Source organism: Theropithecus gelada, chromosome 2, assembly GCF_003255815.1.
Source record: "Theropithecus gelada isolate Dixy chromosome 2, Tgel_1.0, whole genome shotgun sequence".
In the NCBI taxonomy this organism is placed as follows: domain Eukaryota; kingdom Metazoa; phylum Chordata; class Mammalia; order Primates; family Cercopithecidae; genus Theropithecus; species Theropithecus gelada.
The window spans coordinates 107,566,900-107,588,971 of record NC_037669.1 but is presented as its reverse complement, the minus strand read 5'-3'; the positions used below and the strand labels follow the sequence as shown (position 1 = coordinate 107,588,971).

At 43.6% G+C, this 22,072-nt stretch overlaps 1 protein-coding gene across 3 annotated transcripts in view; it reads right to left on the bottom strand.

The window, feature by feature from the left end:
• The window catches only part of DCUN1D1 (defective in cullin neddylation 1 domain containing 1), a 48,188-nt gene extending 32,583 nt beyond the window's left edge, over positions 1–15,605 (bottom strand). The window contains exon 1 of one of the 3 annotated variants that reach the window (XM_025376548.1): positions 15,067–15,605. Coding sequence is in view for 1 of the 3 variants with exons in the window: in XM_025376547.1 (XP_025232332.1) it covers positions 9,743–9,745 (3 nt within the window). In the remaining 2 variants the exon portion in view is untranslated. Of the gene's footprint in view, positions 1–9,331; positions 9,421–9,742; positions 9,951–15,066 lie in introns of those variants that run through there. The other 2 variants (XM_025376547.1, XM_025376549.1) reach the window with 2 other exon arrangements.
• Between the last annotated feature and the right edge of the window lie 6,467 nt (positions 15,606–22,072).

The window sequence follows — 22,072 nt, the reverse complement described above, 5'->3', positions numbered from 1 at the left end:
TAACAATTTCAAAATAGAAATAATTTTAATAAGTTATATTTTTACAGGAAAAACTTAAGATCCATTTTATTTCTATTGTCTTGAATTTTTATATTCTCATCCTTAAGTTTATATTTCTGCCTGAATTCCAGAAACAGACACTTAGGCCTTTATATCTTTAGAGGAATTAATTTTCTAACTCAATTCTTGTTAACTTAGGATTTGAGGAATCTAGCTCACAAAAGTTAATGCTTTCAAAATCAAAACACTTTTATGACCACCCATAATTCTCACTAAAAGCTCTGTATGTTGTTATGTAATTATCATATTGACAGTTTAACTTCATCTGAAATTTAAAGAGCTAGTTTTAACTTTAGAAGATCATACTTTCCATATATAATACATGGTATTCAGCAAACACAGGAAAACGTTACCAATATCCAAAACTACTCACTCACAAAAGGCCTTCCAATAGACTATAGGTCCGAAGTCAAAAGTGCAGGAAAAAATCAATTCAACCAATGAGCCTACCTACAACTCCTAGAGCAGACTTTCACCTAGAAACCAAAGTTCTACTCCAGGAAAGTCAGCATAGGAATCTAGGCAGGAGTAGCTCTATCTCTTTCCTTCCACCTGTACAGAGAGGCAATATAATATGATTCGCTAGAGAAGAGTGCAGACTTTCAAACCAGACTGTCAGGATTTTAACTCTACCGGTGCCACTTAATTGCCGTATCACTTTGGGAAAATTAATCTTTCTGTGCTTCAACTTCTTCATCCGTAAACAGAGTGTTGAGGTTACATGAATCAATTCAGGTTAAACTCTTAGAACTGTAACTAGCACATGGTAAGGACTCCACATAAGTTCATAGAGGAAGAAAGATGGACAAGTGTGGTGGGCTCACGGCTTGTACTCCCAGCACTTTGGGAGGCCAAGGCAAGAGGAACACTTGAGCTCAGGAGTTCAAGACCAGCCTGGGCAGCATAGCAAGACCTCGTCTGTATTAAAATTAGCAACAACAAAAAAGTAGCCAGGCATGGTGGTGCATTCCTGGAGTCCTAGCTACTTGGGAGGCTGTGGTGGGAGGATCACTTGAGCCCAGGAGATAAAGGCTGCAGTGAGCTATGATGGCGCCACTGCACTCCAGCCTGGACAAGAGAAGGCATGCGATCCTATGTTAAAAAAAGAAAAAAAAAAATACTCCACAAAAAAAATTTAAATGGTAAACTATAATAAAACTAGCAGCTAACATTTGAGCTTCTACTGTGTGCCAGGCACTGCACTAGGTACTTATTAATCCTGCAAGATGATTCCATTTTACCAATGAGGAACCAAACTTCCAGCATAATTTATCTACTTATTCAAAAAGTAGCAGAGCCAGAAATGAAGCCCTGCTGCCTGGTTTCAAGGCATGCAGTTTTGCCATTTACTATATACTGCCTTCAAGTGAAAAGAAAATCAAAAGGGCAAAAGTGCAACCACTGACTGTTGAAGGGAGAATTGTAAGCAATATTTCTTCACCTATTTTAATGGAAAAGTAGTCAAATGTGAACGATTTGCATTCCAACTAAAAATTCCCCATTAAGCATTCTCTCACAACCTAACTAAAAAGATAATTTGGGGATTGAGCTTCTATTTAGGGTTTGTTTTTTTTTTTGGTTGGGGGTAGGAAGGAGAAAAGGAAGAGGATAAGTTATTTTTAAGACAAGCAATACAACAGAAAGAAAAATGTGTTTATAGTCCTGTCACTGTCTATTTTAAAAACAGATGGCTATAATCTATAGCTTTAAATGTACAGAGGTTGAAAACAAAAAAAATCACAGGGCACTCGAAGTCAGGGTTCCCTTTTCCAAAGAGAAGGCTTGAAACTCAGAGAAAATACAAATACTTATATAGGTTATGGCCAGAAAATATATGGAAATGTGTACAATTTCAAATACTAAGCAAAACGAACAAAACCCTCATAGTACTCAAATCTGAAGTTTAAAATAATTGCTTATGGATAACAATTACTTATTCATTCTTAAATTTCCTGCACTTTGAATAACTCTTGAAATTAACTCCTTCTTAAGAGGTGCTGAGGCTGGGCAAGGCAGCTCACGCCTGTAATCTCAGCACTTTGGGAGGTCCAGGCAGGAGGACTGCTTGAGCCCAGAGTTCAAGACCAGCCTGGGCAACATAGCAATATCTGGTCATGCACACCTGTAGTTCCAGCTACTCAGGAGGTTGAGGTAGGAGGGTCACTTGAGTACAGAAAGTTGAGGCTGCAGTGAGAAATGATCACATCACTAACTCCAGCCTGAACAACAGTGCAACACCCAGTGGCTCACGCCTGTAATCCCAGCACTTTGGGAGGCCAAGTGGGGGGTGGTTCACCTGAGGTTGGTAGTTTGAGACCAGTCTGACCAATATGTAGAAACCCCATCTCTACTAAGAATACAAAATTAGCCGGGCATGGTGGCACATGCCTGTAATCCCAGCTACTTGGGAGGCTGAGGCAGGAAAATTGCTTGACTCCAGGAGGCAGAGTTTGTGGTGAGCCAAGACCACACCATTGTACTCCAGTCTGGGCAAGAAGAGGGAAACTCCGTCTCAAAAAAAAAAGAGGCTCTGTATTACATTAGTCCCCTCTTATCCACGTGGGGGAGGGAGAAACATTCCAAGACTTCAGTGGATGCCTGAAAACACAGGTAGTATAGAACCCTATATATACACTCTGGTTTGTTTGGTTTTTTTTTTGACCTGATAACTAAGAGAGCTACTAAGTGACTAACAGTAGGCAGTGAATACAGCATGAATAAGATGGACAAAGAAAGGGATGACCAACGGCTCCAACAATGAGATTTCATCATGCTACTGAGAACAACGCACAATTTAAAACTTATGAATTGTTTATTTCTGGAACTTTTCATTAATATTTTCAGATCACCAGGTGATTGCGGGTAACTGAAATCAAGCAAAGTGAAACCACAGACAAGAGGGTACTACTGCACTACTAAGTCCATAGGAATGATATACATACTATGTGATTATTGTGCACGATAATATATTATGGCAACCTACCTTTCAAAAATTCAGAAGTGACCGGGCATGGTGGCTCACGCCTATAATCCCAGCATTTTGGGAGGCCGAGGCGGGCGGATCATGAGGTCAAGAGATTGAGACCCTCCTGGCCAACATGGTGAAACCCCATCTCTACTAAAGATACAAAAATTAGCTGGGCACGGTGGCGTGTGCCTGTAATCCCAGCTACTCGGGAGGCTGAGGTAGGCTGAGGTAGGAGAATCACTTGAACCCTGGAGGCAGAGGTTGCAGTGAGCTGAGATTGCACCATTGCACTCCAGCCTGGGTGACAAGAGTGAAACTCCAGCTCAAAAGAAAATATTCAGAAGTATATCTGTAAGATTCAAATAGATTATTGTAGACTTTTGTATACTTTTCTTCACAGGTTTTTAAAAAGTAGGCAACTAGTGAAAATTTAAAAGATTTTCTCTCCACCCCTCAGAATTACTAGTTAAAATTACTAGTCAAAAGGCCAGCCTCGTCTGGTCTTTCAGGAGGTATACTCCTTTGGGAGGCTAAGGGGGGCAGATCACTTAAGGTCAGGAGTTTGAGACCAGCCTGGCCAACATGCTGAAACCCTGTCTCTACTAAAATACAAAAATTAGCCAGGCATGGTGGCACATGTCTGTAATCCCAGCTACTCGGGAGACTGAGGCAGGAGAATCGCTTGAACCCAGGAGGCAGAGGTTGCAGTGAGCCGAGATCGTGCCACTGCACTCCAGCCTGCACGACACAGTGAGACCCTGTCTCAAAACAAACAAACAAAAAAATGTTATTTTTGCTAATTTCTGATGATAAATAAGAAATAACCATCTTAAAATACTTGCATTAGTCATCATCTCGATTGATTCTCTCAAACTTATTGCTTGAACTTCTAACAAGAAATCCAAGTAGCTAATTTAAATTTACTTTCCTCTCTCCACTAACATTGTTTTCTAAAGTAATCTCAAGTTAATAAAGGATTACTGAGGCAGAAAGAAAAAAAAACACCAAAAAAATGAAAAATTAAATGAGATTTATAAAATTCCATAGTTAAGATCTAACATACTATATTTCTTAGAGAGAATAAATGATCCTTGAAAAATAAAATCTTCTAATTCTAGTATTTGATATTTTCTCAAATCCTAAATCAGGAAGTATTAGAATCCTCTGAATAAACACTCCACGTTTATTAAAACGAAAATACCCTACTCTAATGAGGGAATGGGCTGTGTACTTCAGCAACTTATCTCTGTGTTGAGTGATTCAAAAGTACTATAGATTTAAAAAAAAAAAAAAACTAAATCCCTTAAAATTTTATAATACAGACAGGCAGCCTAATCACTCTCAGTGACTAGGTACTAATTACATAAAACAAATTCAATAAAATAATAAAAGACTGTATTTCAGTGACTGTTTTTTCCTTCTGTTTTGCTTTTTCTTGTGGGGGTGGGTGCACACCTAAAGTGGCTATATAAATTAGTCAAGAGCTTGTTTCTGTCCACAAAGCAACTGAATCCTATTTGGAACTATTTCTTTTCATCAAATTTCATGGCAAACACTACCATAACTTGAACTCAATACTGAAATTTTAAAGGAGTTTTCTCCCAGATTTTCCTTATGCTTGACCCAATCTGTAAGAGCACAATCAAAGTAGCCACTTGACCCCAAATGACCTGTTCTTTTAAAAAAAATTTTTTTTTAATTAACACAGAATTTTTTTTGTTTTGTTATGTTTTTGTTTTTGAGACAGTCTAGCTCTGTTGCCCAGGCTGGAGTGCAGTGGCACGATCTCGGCTCACTCCAAGCTCCACCTCCCGGGTTCACGCCATTCTCCTGCCTCAGCCTCCCAAGTAGCTGGGACTACAGGTGCCCACCAACACACCCAGTTAATTTTTTGTATTTTTAGTAGAGATGGGGTTTCACCATGTTAGCCAGGATAGTCTCGATCTCCTGACCTCGTGATCTGCTGGCCTCGGCCACCCAAAGTGCTGGGATACAGGCCTGAGCCACCGTGCCCAGCCAAAAATTAACACAGAATTAATTGTACCTCCAACTTTCTTACTATATGCACCAAAAGTTATAATTTTTCAATTACTTAATGTTTACATCAAATCATTTGATTGTACATGGAAACAACTAGGTCACTATTATTCAGCATGACAAGGAAGAAACCAGAGTAAAACTAAACAAAGATTCTACATCTACACTGAAGGAGTGCTTGCTGGGTTTAAAAAAAAAAAAAAACACAGAAAAATGGGAGTAGGTAAGGGTCAGGGGGAGATAAAGTGTGGAACCAGAGACCAGGGTTCTAACCCCTGCTCTGCCACACACTAGCATCAAATCATTTAGAATGCTAAGCCTTCATTCCCGATATGCTAAATAAATTTAAAAAAAAAAAAAAAAAGGTAGTAATAATGCCTATTTCAGAAGTGGGAGTGGAGATTAATGACAACTGTAAATTGTCTGACTAGCAGAGTGTATCTTCTCAATAAACGTTAATTTCCTTTCTTTGTCCCGAGTTTTCTGCATACAGTCACTGAACGAAAGGCCCAGTTTTCTACATACAGTCACTGAACGAAATACAAACCACTAGAACATATTCGACAATGTATCAAAGAGGTTTTGTTGTGTTTTTATTAACCCTAGTGTGGTTAGGTATACTTGATAATCCATTAGTTTTTATTGAACATTAGACAGTCATCTTAAACAGAATTCAAAACTCTGTACACAGAAGCTGCATGGTAAAGAAAACTGTAGTAAGGGTCTTTTGAAAAAACTGCTTTAAAAAATAATTATCTGTAATACTGTTACAGCACACTACGGAACAAAAAAAACAAGGTATATCATACCACTCAAAATCCTTCAATGGCTTTCCCTCTCTCTAGGATAAAAGCCCAATACCCTTACAGTGCCGACCCATGCCTATCCCCACTCCTTACCACCTAGGCCTTATCTGCTCCAATGATCCCCTGTATATACACATGTACACACGTACACACATACACACACACACTGCTCCAGCCACACTGGTCTCACTGTTCCTCAAGATTTCTACCACATTTCTTCATGGTTTATTCCCTCATTCCCTAGTCTGCTCAAAATGGTCTCACCGGAGATATAGATACTTAGTAACCCTACTTCCATCAATGCCCTAGCACCCCCAATCCCCTTCCCTAACACTGTTTTCTCCCACAGTACTTAACACCTTCTAACACAGTAAAGAAGAAAACTATATACCATGTTTATTATTTATGTCTCCCTACTAAAAGGTAACCCTCACCAGAGTGAGAATTTTTGTCTCTTCTGTGATACATACATCCCTCCAGTGCCTAACACTGTGTCTGGCACACAGATGTATAACAATCATTGAAAAGAATTGATACTCTCGTTTAATTTACTTGTAGATATGCAAAGAATGTGCAACAAGTTATGAAAAGACAACCTTGAATAGATCTACATCCATTTGAATTTACAAATTCTAGTATTTGTTGACAACATAATCTTAAATTTCAAAGTTCATATATTTTTAAAGCCATTGAAAACATAGGCATTAACATCACTGATCACCCATTAATATGAATTGTGTTACTTAACATGTTCATTAATAACACGTGGTTTCCTCTAAGTGATCAATATGATTTAATTTCAAATGTAATTTTCTGGATTTCATGAGTAAACAGATTTATATATACCACAAATACTGGGGGAAATGGTAGACGAGGAGAAAATAGTTTCAGTTCTGCAACCAACAATCCTGCAAACTTGAACCTCAAAACCTCCTTGATCTTCAATTTCTTCTTGTGTAAAAATGGGGAGGAGTAAATTAGATGATCTCTAAGTCTATGTCAGATCTAAAAATTCTATGATGCTATGAGTCTAGAAAACCATTAGAATCACAAAATGTCTATGCTGGATGAAACTTTAGAAATCATCCAGTCCAATCCTGCCATCTTATAAATAAAACCACCCACACGTTTTGAACACTTTTTAAAAATATGTTCCAGGCTGGGCACAGTGGCTCACACCTGTAATCCTAGCACTTTGGGAGGCCGAGGCAGGTGGCTCACCTGAAGTCAAGAGTTCGAGACCAGCCTGGTGAACATAGTGAAACCTCGTCTCTACTAAAAATACAAAAATTAACCGGGTATGTTGGCGGACGCCTGCAATCCCAGCTACTTGGGAGGCTTAGGCTGGAGAATCGCTTGAACCCAGAAGGCGCAGGTTGCAGTGAGCCAAGATTGCACCATTGCACTCCAGCCTGGGCAACAGAGCAAAAACTCCATCTCAAAAAAAAAAAAAAAAAAAGTTCCAAAGTAACAGAATATTATCTAGTTTTGGAGTCATTTACAGGGGGGAGGGAATAAGTTAACAGAACAACTTTTTTACTTATACAAAATATTTCAAATATCCCATCATTTAAGTTTGCTCTAGAACTGACAATAACGTACTCTAGAAATGGGCTGCAGCTACAGACACCAAAAAACTCACAGCCCAAAAACTGTATAAAGAAACAATTATATGTAAGATAAGTTTATAATGAAACAACTTCTTAACTATAAATTCTTACTGCCTAACTTCTATTAGGGCCAGTGGTGAGTCTCTTTCCTTTCTTCTTATATTTTTTAAGAGACAAGGTCTGTTAGCCAGGTTGGAGAGGTGCAGTGGCAGGGCTCACAGCAACCTCAATCTCCCAGCTCAAGTAATCCTCCCACCTCATCCTCTGGAGTAGCTGCAACTACAGGCTAGCACCAGTATGCTTGGCTAATATTATTTTTTTTCCCCTTGGGATGGAGTCTCACTATGTTACCCAGGCTGGTCTCAAACTCCTAGGCTCTCAAGCAATTCTCCCGCTTCGGTGACCCAGGGTGCTGGGATTACAGGCATGAGCCACCGTGCCCTGCCCCCATGGTGAGTTTCTAAACCAGAGAATATCACAATTCTCACGACATAAACTGAGTTCAGCCACAGGATATGTTTTTAATTAATATCTTGTCACCAATGGTAGAATTACATGGGTTATAGCTAAGTTTCAAAAGTAGCTAATTTTAATATTAACCAAAAGAATATCAGCTTACAAGCTGAACTCTCCTATGAACCACTTGAATCCTGAATTCCTGAACAGGTGATGACTCCAGATCTAGGGGATGATGCAGATCTGGAACCATCCTGAAGAGCACACATTTCAGCTGTGGCTGAGTGCTTCCCAGGGAATTAATGTCATTACTTCGAGCTTACTATACTCATCTAAATGCTAAGAGTCTGGAAACTTCAGGAGTAATGTCTGCGACCATGTAAATACTTAAGAAACTAGAAACTGTTTAGCCTGCCTGGTGGATCTCTGAACACTGTAATACTAATCCATACATTAACCTGCACTTTACAGGAAAGTTTTCTTACAAATTCAAACTGTAAATTCCTACACAACTTGCCACAGAACATAAATGTTAAATATGTGGCAGACTAAACCATATATCCATACATGACAACAAAATACTGCCAAGCTGGAGGATGGGACTAGAAGTGTCGTTCAGCAAAAATAAGACCAACTAAAAACAAAGACACTGGGGCATTCCCTTAACACAGGCGCACACACACACCCTCCTCAAAGAGGCCTTTATGTTCCCCATGAGCAAAAGGACAACAATATCATTTTTACTATTCATACAGTAACCTGCACGGAATTCAACTCACGCTCAGACTGTACAATGCCAAACAGCGCTTCTGAAACACGAAGAGCTTCCAGCAGAGTCAGGTACTTAATTACCAAAGTAAACAACTCGACCACAAGGGTCTGCAAGCCAAGGACTTTCTTCTCCCCCCCCCCCCCCCAAAAAAAAAAAAGGAGAGTAACTTGACAAACTGTTTTAAAAAAAAAAAAAAAAATCACAAATGGCCCTTAACTACTATAATAAAGCAATTACTCCTCCCACCCCCAAGCAAATAAAATAGGTGCTCGAAAGGGCGCTCGCTAGTCTGTGTTCCCTAATTTTATGAAATGAGAACAGGTTGCACTTCCGTACCCCCTCCCCCAAGCTCAGCAGTCTCCCATGTTTTCAGTAGAGAGGTAAATATAACCTCCACCAACTGGCCAGGGAAACTCTCCTTCTCCAAAAGCATGGGACGCCTCGAGAGGTGATGGAGAAAGGAAAAGGGCTGATACCCCGCCCCAAGCAAAACTGCCTGGGAGACTTGCGGGGTACTGGAGCCGGGAGCGGAGGAGGGAGAGGCGCGCCGGGAAAGTCTTTCCTTCTCCCCGGCCGGGCGAAGAGGGAAGCCCCGGCTTCGGGGCGGGGGGAGGCTACTCACCCGGAACCCCAGACCCCAGTCCCCGGCCAGACACAATGGAGCCGGCAGAGGGGCAGGGGCAGGGCCGTTGCCCCATCCCCTCCCCCCGCCCCAACGCCTCCCCCACCCGTGCCGGGCCCCGAAGAGGGGCACCGGGGCCGCTCCCCGCGCCCCAAACTCCCCGGGGCTCCCGACTAGGCCCGGCTCCGCTCCGCCTCCTCGGCTCTCGCGTAGCGGCGGCGCCCGGGCGGGAAGGGGCGAAGGAGGAAGGGAGAGGCAGGCAGGAGAACCCCCGCCTGGGAGCGGGACGGAGGCCGCGGGCCGAGGCTCGGGGCTGCAGGGTCACCGCGGGGCGGAGGGCGGCCGGGGCGGGGGTGCGCGGCAGCGCCGGCCCCCAGCCGGCAGGGCGGGCGGGCGGCCGCAGTGCCTCACCATGTTGGTGTCCTCCAGGCCTCTCCCCTCCTCCTCCGGCTCCGCAGCGAATGGACGGCGGCGGCGGCGGCGGCTCCTCTCACGGGCTTGCCGGGCTCCCGCTCATGCGCAGTGCGGGGCGGCCCGGCGCGGCCCGAGGAGGCAGCCCCGGGCCTCGGGGAGGCGGAGGGACGGAGGCGGGCGGAGGGCACCCCGCGCGGGGCTTCCCCCGGGCGCGGGGGTCCCCCGGGGCGGGGGCGGGGGGCGCGGCGGGGGAGGGGCGGGCGACGCAAGCCCTCCGCGCGCCGACATCCTCCTGCCGCGCCGGGCGGTCTCTAGTGGGGGCGCCGGGGGACACCCCACCTCCGTTTCCTACGCGGTTCCTTCCGGACGGTCACGGCCGGGTCTACGCGGGCTGGAAGCGGGGACGAGCGGCGGCCGATAAGTTGAGCGGCTGGGGGCGACTGAAACGGATGGTTGAGGAGCTTCATCCATCCCAGACCTCCCCTCCCCATCAGTACCAAAAAAAGAGAGAAGATAGTGGAAACACCTACCCCCGCCCCGTGTTTTCTTCTTTTTTCCCCCATCTCAGTATCAGACTTAGATCCGTTCCCTCGCGTGGGCATCCCAGGGGAGACCTTAGTCCAGCCCTGCGGTAGCTGTCACTCTGTTAGTGAGGCCCAGGCTCTCCCCAGACCTGTGTCAGCTGGGAGACAGTGGGGCAACCCTAGAGTGGGATGGGGTGGGGTGCACTGGGACCCAAGGCCCGGCTGCGGGAGTCCAGGTGGCCTGCCTACTGCTAGCTCTCAGTATCCCCTCAGTTCGGCCTGTCCAGGGTAAGATTCGGGAAGCAACTACACATTTTTTCACTGAGGGTCGAGTCAGGCAGGGCGGACAGTCCAGGTGTGACCTACCCTGGGCGCTAAGTCGGCCGAGGCTGAGGAGCACTAGGATTCTGAGCTGAGGATCAAGTGGACAAATTCGTGCTGCAAGTGGACAGAAGACTCCTGTGGAGTGAGTGGTCCTTACCCTTCAGAAATGTAGTATCCAATTGGAGAGGTAAGACACATTCACACAGGAAAGAAATAAAACAGCTAAGAAAGCAAACCCACTCAGAAAATCACATCTGAAACTGGACCAAGAGCTTACCTATGTTTCAGAGCAAGACCCACCTGAGTAGACCCGTTATCACCATCATCACCAGCACAGGCATTAAAAGACCAGATCAACCCTATAACTAACGAATTTGTTCTCATCAAAACAACAGAACTTCTGTAGTAACTCCCAAAGGCCTCCTGAATTTCTGGAGCTAGCCATGTACTGGGAGCTCCCACCGCTGTACCAAGGCAGGTTTCTGGCCGCCACAAACCATTCATCCATTCTTTCCCCCAATATTTAATGGGTGCATGTGAATGTGCCAAGCTCCTTGCTGGGCTCTGAGTAAACAGTCCTGCAGGGACAAGCCAGATCTGCCTCATGCAGCAAGCCTGAAACTGGACTATGTCCGCGGACGTTCTCCATGATTACCTAGCTTTTGACCTAAAGTATTAACATAACACCTAGGGTGTTAATGAAGAGGATTCATGTGTCTCTTGCTCCACTCTGTTCTACTCCATTGAAATAATCGTTTGTGAGTTTTCCTAAGCTCTACCAAGGTACAGGCCTTAGTTATTCTAATTGACCTCTCACCTGCATTTGAACACTTCCTCCTTGAATTTCCTGTTCATTTTCCATGACTCCACCTTCTCCTGCATCTCCTCTTTGCTCTGTGACCACTCTCCTTTGCTGGCTGTACTCTCTTTGGGCTTTCCTGACCATTCCTGAACATCCTTCTGTATACAACCTGTGTCACGCTGTCACATTCCCACGATGTCAAGTACTGCCCATATCCAGAGGAATCCCAAATCTTGACTTCCAGTCCCCAAGTGGCAGGCCTAAACACTCATTCTGGTCATTCCACAGGTCCATCAAGCTCACCAAATCTAAAACCTTATCCCCAAACCCACTTTTCCTCCTGGCTTTTCATCAAATCATCCAAACTAGAAATCTAAGAGTCATCCACCACTCTTCCTGCCTCATCCCCTTACTCCACATCTCATCAATTTTCCCTCCTAAATGACTTTTAAATCTGCACCCTACTATTTCTTAGCCAATTCTTTTTGTTGTTGTTTGACATGGAGTCTAGCTCTGTCACCCAGGCTGGAGTACAATGGTGCAATCTTGGCTCACTGCAACCTCCGCCTCCCAGGTTCAAGCAGTTCTCCTGCCTCAGCCTCCTGAGTAGCTGGGATTACAGGTGCGTGCCACCACATCCAGGTAATTTTTGCATATTTAATAGAGACAGGGTTTCACCATGTCTGTCAGGCTGGTCTCGAACTCCTGACCTCATGATCTGCCCACCTCAGTCTCCCAAAGTACTGAGATTTTTCTTTATCATCTCTCCTCATCTTATCAATAACTTCTTAGCTAATGTTCCAGCCTCTACTTCTCCACTGCTCCATGGTTGTCTTTCTATAATGCAAATTTGAATTTGTCCTTAAAATTCTCCAAGGGCTGCATAAGCATAAGCCTCTTTGGCATGGCATTGAAGTTCTCTCTAATCTATCTGCTCCCATTGCCATTTTCCACCACCCTCCACCCAAATGCACCTTATATTTCAGTTTTCACAAACCAAGACTGCCATACCTCTGCATGTTTCCTTGCTTTCTCCGATTCTCCTATCCCTGGCTTCCTAGCTAATACTGACTGAGGGCTTTCCATGTGTCTGATACATGGAAAGCCCATGACACATACTAATTTATGTAATCCTCACTGCGACACATACTAACTCATATAATTCTCACTTCTACCCTATGAGCATGCCCAGTTATTATGCCCATCCTACAAAGGGGAAAATGGAAGCACAGAGAGATTCAACAATATGCCTAAGATTCCCTAGCTAGGCCAGGCGCAGTGGCTCATGCCTGTAATCCCAGCACTTTGGGAGGCCAAGGCGGGCAGATAACTTAAGTTCAGGAGTTCAAGACCAGCCTGGCCAACATGGCGAAACCCCGTCTCTACTAAAAGTACAAAAATTAACCGGGCATGGTTATGCATGCCTGTAATTCCAGCTACTCAGGAGGCTGAGGCAGGAGAATTGTTTGAATCCTGGAGGCGGAGGTTGTAATGAGCTGAGATCGCGCCACTGCACTCCAGCCTGGGCAACAAGAGTGAGACTCCGCCTCAAAGAAAAAAAAAAATAGATTCCATAACTAGCAAGTAGTAGAGCTGGGATTTGAAATCCCGGAGTCTGGCTACAGAGTCTGTTCTCTTGACTGCCACATTATATTTCCCACCAAGATGTCAGTACTCAACTCAAAGACCATCTTCTCTATGATTGTCTCCTGACCTGATCCTTGGATTCCAGCAGTTAGGCAAGTTTCTCTCCCTGCATTTCTCTTGACACCTTACATGTACTTCTGTTATACTTATGATATCATATGATAAGCATTTGCCTACATGACCATCTCCCCTGCCGGACTGCACTGCTTAAGGTCAGAGGCCTGGTTGCACAATTCTTTGGGTTTTCAGTGTCAAAGTGAATGCCCGACATATATGTGCTGCATAGTCAGAGTGGGATAAATTAATGAAAAGAAAGGAAAGAGTTATGTAACTGATGTCTGTCTTAAGACAGTGCCTATATTGTTTGTTATTGTAAAGGAATGCTTGTCCTCCTTGGCAGATATATGTTATACCATATGGTCAGATGGTAAATGTAGTAGCAACTGTATCCATTACTGTACTTCCTGGCTCAGTACTGAATATGAAATGGAGAATTATTACTCGATCGTCGTGATTGGGTGAGATAAACATATTTGTTAAAATTGTCCTGATTATTTTTTAAGTGGAAAAGCATCCTGAAGATAAAGCATAAATTACAATATTTAACAAAATAATATTAACTAATATGCTCATATTACTTGTTTGTCATGTTTCAGATATTTAAATTAAGGCTTTGAGTTTTTTCAAGTACAGGAGTTCTAATGACTTTTCCATAGTAACAATCTCAGTACAATAATAAGAAATAAGATGGAAACATCTAGCCAAAATTGACTATCTTGTCTCTCTATCTCTCCTCTTCTCTCTACCCCCTCCCACCCCCAACACATACACACACACACCCTCTCACTGTATACCTAGAACGATGAAAAAATTAATACAGCGCTCATAAATATGTAAATACTTGTTGCCACAGAAGCTTAAAATTTCATATTAAGACATTCACTGATAAAATAGTTGCAGTTCTGCTCAAGGAAACATGTAAAAGTGAGGATTTCATACTTCTAGAATCTGTCTTTAGCAGAAAGAGCAGAAGTAATCTGAAAAGACAGATTGCTAACATTTCTGGTAGTTCATCTAGCTAAAATTAAGCCTGCAGGGTGACTATACACAGACACAGTTCAAAGCCACTAGTCTGAGATACACAGCCACCACCCTCCCACACTTAACTTGGGTGCTCTCAATTTTGCCCAACATTTACACTAATGTCCTTATTGGATTCAAGCTTGCTGATTTATAAATACCTAAGGGTAAATGCGATTGACTGATGGAGCCTATTTTGTTTTCAGTAAAACATGGCATTTAGATCTTATGAATTCAGAATTATAACCATGTTTTAAAGGGTAAAGCAGACAGGATTAGGCCTCAGTCAGAGTGGGCCCTAGTGAAGCCACAGGAAGTCTAACATGAAAGCCACGGTTTCAAAGCTCATACCAAACTTATCAGTGGAGGCTAGAAGCAGAAGAACCTTTTGGCTCACCCGCCAGTGTTACTGGTGATGCCAAAGGAATGACTGCATGAGCCTCTTTCCTCCATGTTAAGAACCATTCTAAGGCCAGACGCAGTGGCTCACACCTGTAATCCCAGCACTTTCGGAGGCCAAGGTGGGCGGATCACCTGAGGTCGGGAGTTCGAGACCAGCCTGACCAACATGGAGAAACCCTGTCTCTACTAAAAATACAAATTTAGCTGGGTATGGTGGCACATGCCTGTAATCCCAGCTACTTGGGAGGCTGAGGCAGGAGAATCGCTTGAACACGGGAGGCAGAGGTTGCAGTGAGCCAAGATCGCGCCATTGCACTTCAGCCTGGTCAACAAGAGCAAAACTTTGTCTCAGAAAATAAAAAATAAAATTAAAAGTAAATAAATAAGAACCATTATAAAAGGGATTCTTAATCAGGATGAAGGGGTACACCTCAGGAACTGCCCCTAGGAAATTGGGCACCATTACTCCTTTCATACAAAAGAACCAACAAAAGCAGTATTTCAGTGGGTCAACTTCTAAATAGGAAAATGGGAATATTCACCAGAGCCAGTCTGTCGCCTCAAGGTACATGTGGATCTGTGGATTTTAACTCCTCCACCCTCATGGTAGAGGCATGGGCTTACAGTAACAGCTAGGACTGGAGACCCAGCAATGAGAAACTGTCCAAGACCACCAATGATGATGTCACAATGTCCCACTGTCCCAGAGCGTCTACCCTGGACCTCCCTGCCCCAGCTTGGCCACTCCTAGATGAGACCAAGGCTCAGCCTGGGGTGTTTGTCCTTGACAGCTCCAGTCAGTTGCAGAGAATGAATTCATTGAAACCATAGTGAGTGAAACAGTTCCACAGGTAGCAAGCTAGAGGGTCCTCTAGAATCCTGGACATTTGTCCCTGGATACTTTTGGAAATCCTCACTGAGACATTTTCCACCGATGATGACAGAGGGATGGTGGTATTGAATCACCCCCCGCTTTCCTGTCTATTCCATGGATAGTATATAAGGCATGAACATATCTCTGAGCCTCAGCATTCTCAATTACAAAATGAGATGGAGTTGAATTACAATAAATCTCCGTCAAACCGTAACTTTGTTTGATTCCTTCCTGGTAGACTATTGTGAGCTGCCCTCAAAGATCAGAAAAGTATAGCCAGTTGCATTTTTTCACTCATTCATTCACTATAAATATATGAAGTGCTGAGACCAGCACTGTCTGACAAATATGATGCAAGCCACAAATACCGGGCAAATAAGAAAGTTTACCTTTCCTTGTAGTGTCATTTTACAAAGTGAGGAGCATCCTGATTGCTGAACACGTGGAGGTGCCTGCAGAGCGTCACCCCGGAGAGAGCATGAAAGCTCTGCATCTTCTCCCACAACGCCTTGCCCTGTGCTTCTCTTCATCTAAATTGTCTTCTGTATCCTTTATTATGTACTTTAAATAAACTAGCAAATGGGCCGGGCACAGTGGCTCACGCCTGTAATCCCAACACTTTGGGAGGCCGAGGCTGGTGGATCACCCGAGGTCAGGAGTTTGAGACCAGCCTGGCCAACATGGCAAAATGCTGTCTCTACTAAAAATATACAAATGAGCCAGGCATGGTGGCGGGTGCCTATAATCCCAGCTACTCAGGAGGCTGAGGCAAAAGAATTGCTTGAACCCGGAGGGTGGAGGTTGCAGTGAGCCGAGATCATGCCAATTCGCTCCAGCCTGGGTGAAAGAGCGAAACTTGGTTTCAAAAAAATAAATAAATAAACTAGCAAATGTAAAATAAATGTAAAAAGAAACAACAGGCTTCACCTGTTTTGTTTCTAGCATCTCTCTTTTTTTTTTTTTTAATTTTTTTAATATTTGAGACAGTGTCTCTCTCTGTTGCCCAGGCTGGAGTGCAGTGGTTCGGTCTCAGCTCACTGCAACCTCTGCCTCTCAGGTTCAAGTGATTCTCCCGCCTCAGTCTCCCAAGTAGCTGGGATTACAGGCGCCCACCAACACGCCCGGCTAATTTCTGTATTCTTAGTAGAGAAGGAGTTTCGCCACGTTGGCCAGGCTGTTCTCGAACTCCTGACCTCAAGTGATCTGTCCACCTTGGCCTCCCAAAGTGCTAGGTTAACAAGCATAAGCCACTGCACCCGGCCTGTTTATAGCATCTTATTTGACCCAAGATCTCCAAAATATCAGCATTTCAACATGTGCTTAATATAAAATATCAATGACATATATTATATTCTTTTTGCAAGTATGTCTTTGAAATTTGATGTGTATATTATTACGCCTAACGTATATCTTAATTTGGACGAGCCATATTTCAAGTGTTGCCTCAGTTGGTAGTGGCTACCATATTGACCAGCATGTGCCTCAGCAGTGGCTGTGCTGGAGTAGATGCTCAACAATTGAGAGTAATAAGTACTCTTAACTTCAAGAAATAAGTGAAAACCGAAACAAACCTGAAATATTTATATATAACCAAGAGTAAGCACAAAAATATTTAGTATTTGGAAAGTTAGCATAGTTCAACTGCAAAAAAAGCATGTGGTAAGGGGAAATAATAATTATTCTTAAAAAATAAATATCTCTTGGATGAATGTTTTCAGTGTAGAGAGCAAACTAGGAAAACCACATACACATTTATAAAATCTTCCAAGCACCTATAATTTGCTTGACCCTGAGCATGTCATCCTGTTCAATGTGGTTTCTGCACAGGGATTTTTCAATCAAAATAAGACATATGAAACTCAGAAACACATTTCACAAGCACTTTAGAGTTTCGAGGTGTTTTTTGTGGGGCTATACAGTAAATAAATGTCGTTTTCTCCATTGCCTTCGTGATATGTCACACTTTTAAAAGAAATTATTTGGGCTGGATGAAGAGAGAAGAGTTTGGAGAAAGGGAAGGTTTTTGTACAAATATAATAAAACCAAAAAAGGTTAGTATCAGGGTCAGGTTAACCTATAGCACTGTGAAAGAGAATTAAAAAAAAAAAAAAGAAAACAATAAAAATAACACAATGCTAATATTGTGAGATGAGCATTTTGAGAATGTATGCACCAAAAGAAATCAATGAAGGGGCCGGGCATGGTGGCTCAAGCCTGTAATCTCGGCACTTTGGGAGGCCGAGGCGGGTGGATCATGAGGTCAGGAGTTCGAGACCAGCCTGGACAACATAGTGAAACACCATCTCTACTAGAAATAAAAATTTAAAACAATTAGCTGGGTGTGATGGCAGGCACCTGTAATCCCAGCTACTTGGGAGGCTGAGGCAGGAGAATCGCTTGAACCTGGGAGGCAGAGGTTGCAGTGAGCCGAGATCACGCCACTGCACTCCAGCCTGGGCAACGGTGTGAGACTCTGTCTCAAAAAAAAAAAGAAATCAATGAGAGAATCTAAAGGTCACACACACACACACACACACACACACAAACGCACAAATAAAGGTGCAGCCCAAACAGCTTAATCTGTTGTGGGAGATGAGAGAGACTCCTTCAGGACATTTGGGCAGGGAGATGACAGGGCAAAGGTCTTTAGAGATCAAATGTGGCCCAGCGCGGTGGCTCACGCCTGTAATCCCAGCACTTCGGGATGCCAAGGCGGGCGGATGAAGAGGTCAGGAGTTCGAGACCAGCCTGACCAACATGGTGAAACCCCATCTCTACTAAAAATACAAAAATTAACTGGGCATGGTGGTGCATGCCTGTAATCCCAGCTACTCAGGACGCTGAAGCAGGAGAATCACCTGAACCCTGGAGGCAGAGGTTGCAGTGAGCTGAAACTACGCCACTGCACTCCAGCCTGAGCAACAGAGCAAGACTCCATCTCAAAAAAAAAAAAAAAAAGAGAGAGAATAGAGATCAAATGTAACATAGCAGCTGTTAATTGACCAAAGGTATAAAAGAGAGGAAAATGCTGTGGCCACAGATCACCACATTGAAGCAAAATAATTTTGTGGACAGCCTGGCCACAGAAGGGAGATGCAGGGGATGGGAGCTGAGGAGAGAGGAGGAGGCAGAAAGGTCCATGTCAAGCCTGCCAGGGTGAGCTCTGGGAAGGTGTTGGTGACAGCACAATAGGCAGATCAGGTCTAGCTGGAAAGAACTGCCACCACGTGGGAAGGGTTAAGAGAGAGGAAGGGATTATTTTCATTCTTGATCAATAGGATACAGCCCTACAGAGTAACAGCATAGCTGTGAAATGTGTAAGAGAATCCCTCGCTCAGTCTGTGCAAGTGTGGTGGAGCAACATACCTTGGGTGAAGTCTATGGCACAGAGCCCAGCTTCCTAGTTCACCACCAATGAGCCAGCTGTTTTATTGGGTTGGTTGTTTTTGTGCCTGAGACGGATCTACAGGTTGATCCCAATCCTTCAGATGGATGATTTTTTTTTTTTTTCTTTTTTTTTTTTTTTTTTTTTTTGAGACGGAGTCTCGCTCTGTCATCCAGGCTGGAGTGCAGTGGCCGGATCTCAGCTCACTGCAAGCTCCGCCTCCCGGGTTTACGCCATTCTCCTGCCTCAGCCTCCCCAGTAGCTGGGACTACAAATTTAAGACGAAGTCTCACTCTGTCGCCCAGACTGGAGAGCAGTGGCGCAATCTCGGCTCACTGCAAGCTCCGCCTCCCGGGTTCACGCCATTCTCCTGCCTCAGCCTCCCGAGTGAGTAGCTGGGACTACAGGCGCCCGCCACCGCGCCCGGCTAATTTTTTGTATTTTTAATAGAGATGGGGTTTCACCGTGTTAGCCAGGATGGTCTTGATCTCCTGACGTGATCCGCCCACCTCGGCCTCCCAAAGTGCTGGGATTACAGGCGTGAGCCACTGCGCCCAGCCGGATGATTTGACTTCATCAAAATTGGAAATTTTGCACTTTAAAAGACATCATTTAAAAAGTCAAATAACAGCTGGGCGCGGTGGCTCACGCTTGTAATCCCAGCACTTTGGGAGGCCGAGGCGGCAGGATTACAAGGTCGAGAGATTGAGACCATCCTGGCCAACATGGTGAAACTCGTCTCTATTAAAACTACAAAAATTAGCTGCGCGTGGTGGCGGGTGCCTGTAGTCCTAGCTACTCGGGAGGCTGAAGCAGGAGACTCGCTTGAACCCGGGAGGCAGAGGTTGCAGTGAGCCGAGATCGCACCACTGCACTCCAGCCTGGACAACATAGTGAGATTCCGTCTTAAAAAAAAAAAAAAAGAGAGAGAGAGAAGAAAAAAACCAAGCCAGACAATGAATCATATAACTGATAAAGGACCTATATCCAGAATATGTTAAAGACTTTAAAAACTCAATAGTAAGACAAGAAATCCAATTTTATTTTATTTTATTCATTTTATTTTTAAAATTTCTTTTCCAAGCAATACTACAGTGATTATTTTTAGTCATATATCCTGGAGTGCCTGTGTGGATATATCTGTACAAAAAAACTCTTCAAGGCCGGGTGCAGTGGCTCACCCCTGTAATCCCAGCACTTTGGGAGGCCAAGGCAGGCGGATCACGAGGTCAGGAGATCAAGACCATCCTGGCTAACACGGTGAAACCCCGTCTCTACTAAAAATACAAAAAAAATAGCTGGGCATGGTGGCAGGTGCCTGTGGTCCCAGCTACTCTGGAGGCTGAGGCAGGAGAATGGCGTAAACCCGCGAAGCGGAGGTTGGCCACTGCACTCCAGCCTGGGCAACAGCGAGAATCTGTCTCAAAAAAACAACAACAAAAAACCTCTTTAGAGAGGAATGACTGAATTAAAGGATATTTTAACACATATTAATGCTTTACCAAATTGACCGTCAAAAAAGTTATGCCAATTTGTACTCCCATTACCAGTGTGTGTGATTGTACATTTCCTACAAATCTTGCCAAATCCATATTTTTGTAATCCCCTTTACTTATTGCCAATCTAATAGGTAAAAATAACAATATCCTGCTGTTTTAATTTACATTTTTTAAAATTTAGCTGTTGTGTTCAAGGGTATAGGTTTGTTATACAGGTAAACTTGTATCATGGGTTGTTGGTTTTTTTTTTTTTTTTTGGTGATTATTGTTGTTGTTGTTTTGAGATGGAGTCTGGCTGTGTCACCCAGGCTGGAGTGGAGTGGCAGGATCTCGGCTCACTGCAACCTGCGGGTCCCGGATTCAAGCAATTCTCCTGCCTCAGCCTCCCGAGTAGCTGGGATTACAAGTAGAGACAAGGTTTCACCATGTTGGCCAGGCTGGTCTCGAACTCCTGACCTCAGGTAATCTGCCTGCCTAAGCCTCCCAAAGTGCTGGGATTACAGGTGTGAGCCACCTCGCCACGGGGGCTTGTTGTACAGATAATTTAATCACCCAGGTACTAAGCCTAGTACCCATTTGTTATTTTTCCTGATCCTCTCCCTCCTCCAAGACTCCACTCTCTGATAGGGCCCAGTGTGTGCTGCTCACCTCCATGTGTCCATGTGTTCTCGTCATTTAGCTCCCACTTATAAGTAAGAACATGGAGTATTTGGTTTTCTGTTCCTGTGTTAGTTTGCTAAGCATAATGGCCTCCAGCTGCATCCATGTTCCTGCAAAGGACATGATCTCATTTTTTTTTAACGGCTGCATAGTATTCCATGGTATATATGTACCATGTTTTCTTTATCCAGTCTACCATTGATGATTTAGGTTGATTCCATGTCTTTGCAATTGTGAATAGTGTTGCCATAAACATACGTGTGCATGTGTCTTTATGATAGAGTGATTTATATTGCTTTGGGTGTATGCCCAATGATAGGATTACTGGATGGGATGTGATTTCTATTTTAGGTCTTTGAGGAATCATCACACTGCTTTCCACAATGATTGAACTAATTTACACTTTCAACAACCGTGCATAAGCATTTCTTTTTTTCTATTTACTCACCAGCATCTGTTATTTTTTGACTTTTCATTAATAGCCATTCTGACTGATATAAGATGGTATCTCATTGTGGTTTTGATTTGCATTTCCCTAATGATCAGTGATGCTGAGCTTTTCTTCATATGACTATTGGCTGCATGTGTGTCTTCTTTTAAAAAGTGTTCATGTCCTTTGCCCACTTTTTAATGGGTTTGGGTTTTTTTTTTTTCTTGTAAATTTAAGTGTCTTATAGATGCTGGATATTAGACCTTTGTCAGACGCGTAATTTGCAAGAATTTTCTCCCATTCTGTTGTCTGTTCACTCTGTTGATAGTATCCTTGGCTGTGCAGAAGCTCTTTAATTTTATTAGATCCCATTTGTCAATTTTTGCTTTTGTCACATTGCTTTTGGCATCTTTGTTGTGAAATCTTTGCCCGTTCCTACGCCCAGAACGGTGTTGCCTAGGTTGTCTTTCAGATTTTTATAGTTTTGGGTTTTATGTTCAAGTGTTTAATCCATCTTGAGTTAATTTTTGTATATAGTATAAGGAAGAGGTCTAGTTTCAATCTTCTGCTTATGACTAGCCAGTAATCCCAACACCATTTATTGAATAGGGAATCATTTCCCCATTGCTTGTTTTTGTCAAGTTTATTGAAGATCAGATAGTTACAGGCTTGCGGTCTTATTTCTGGGCTTCCTATTCTT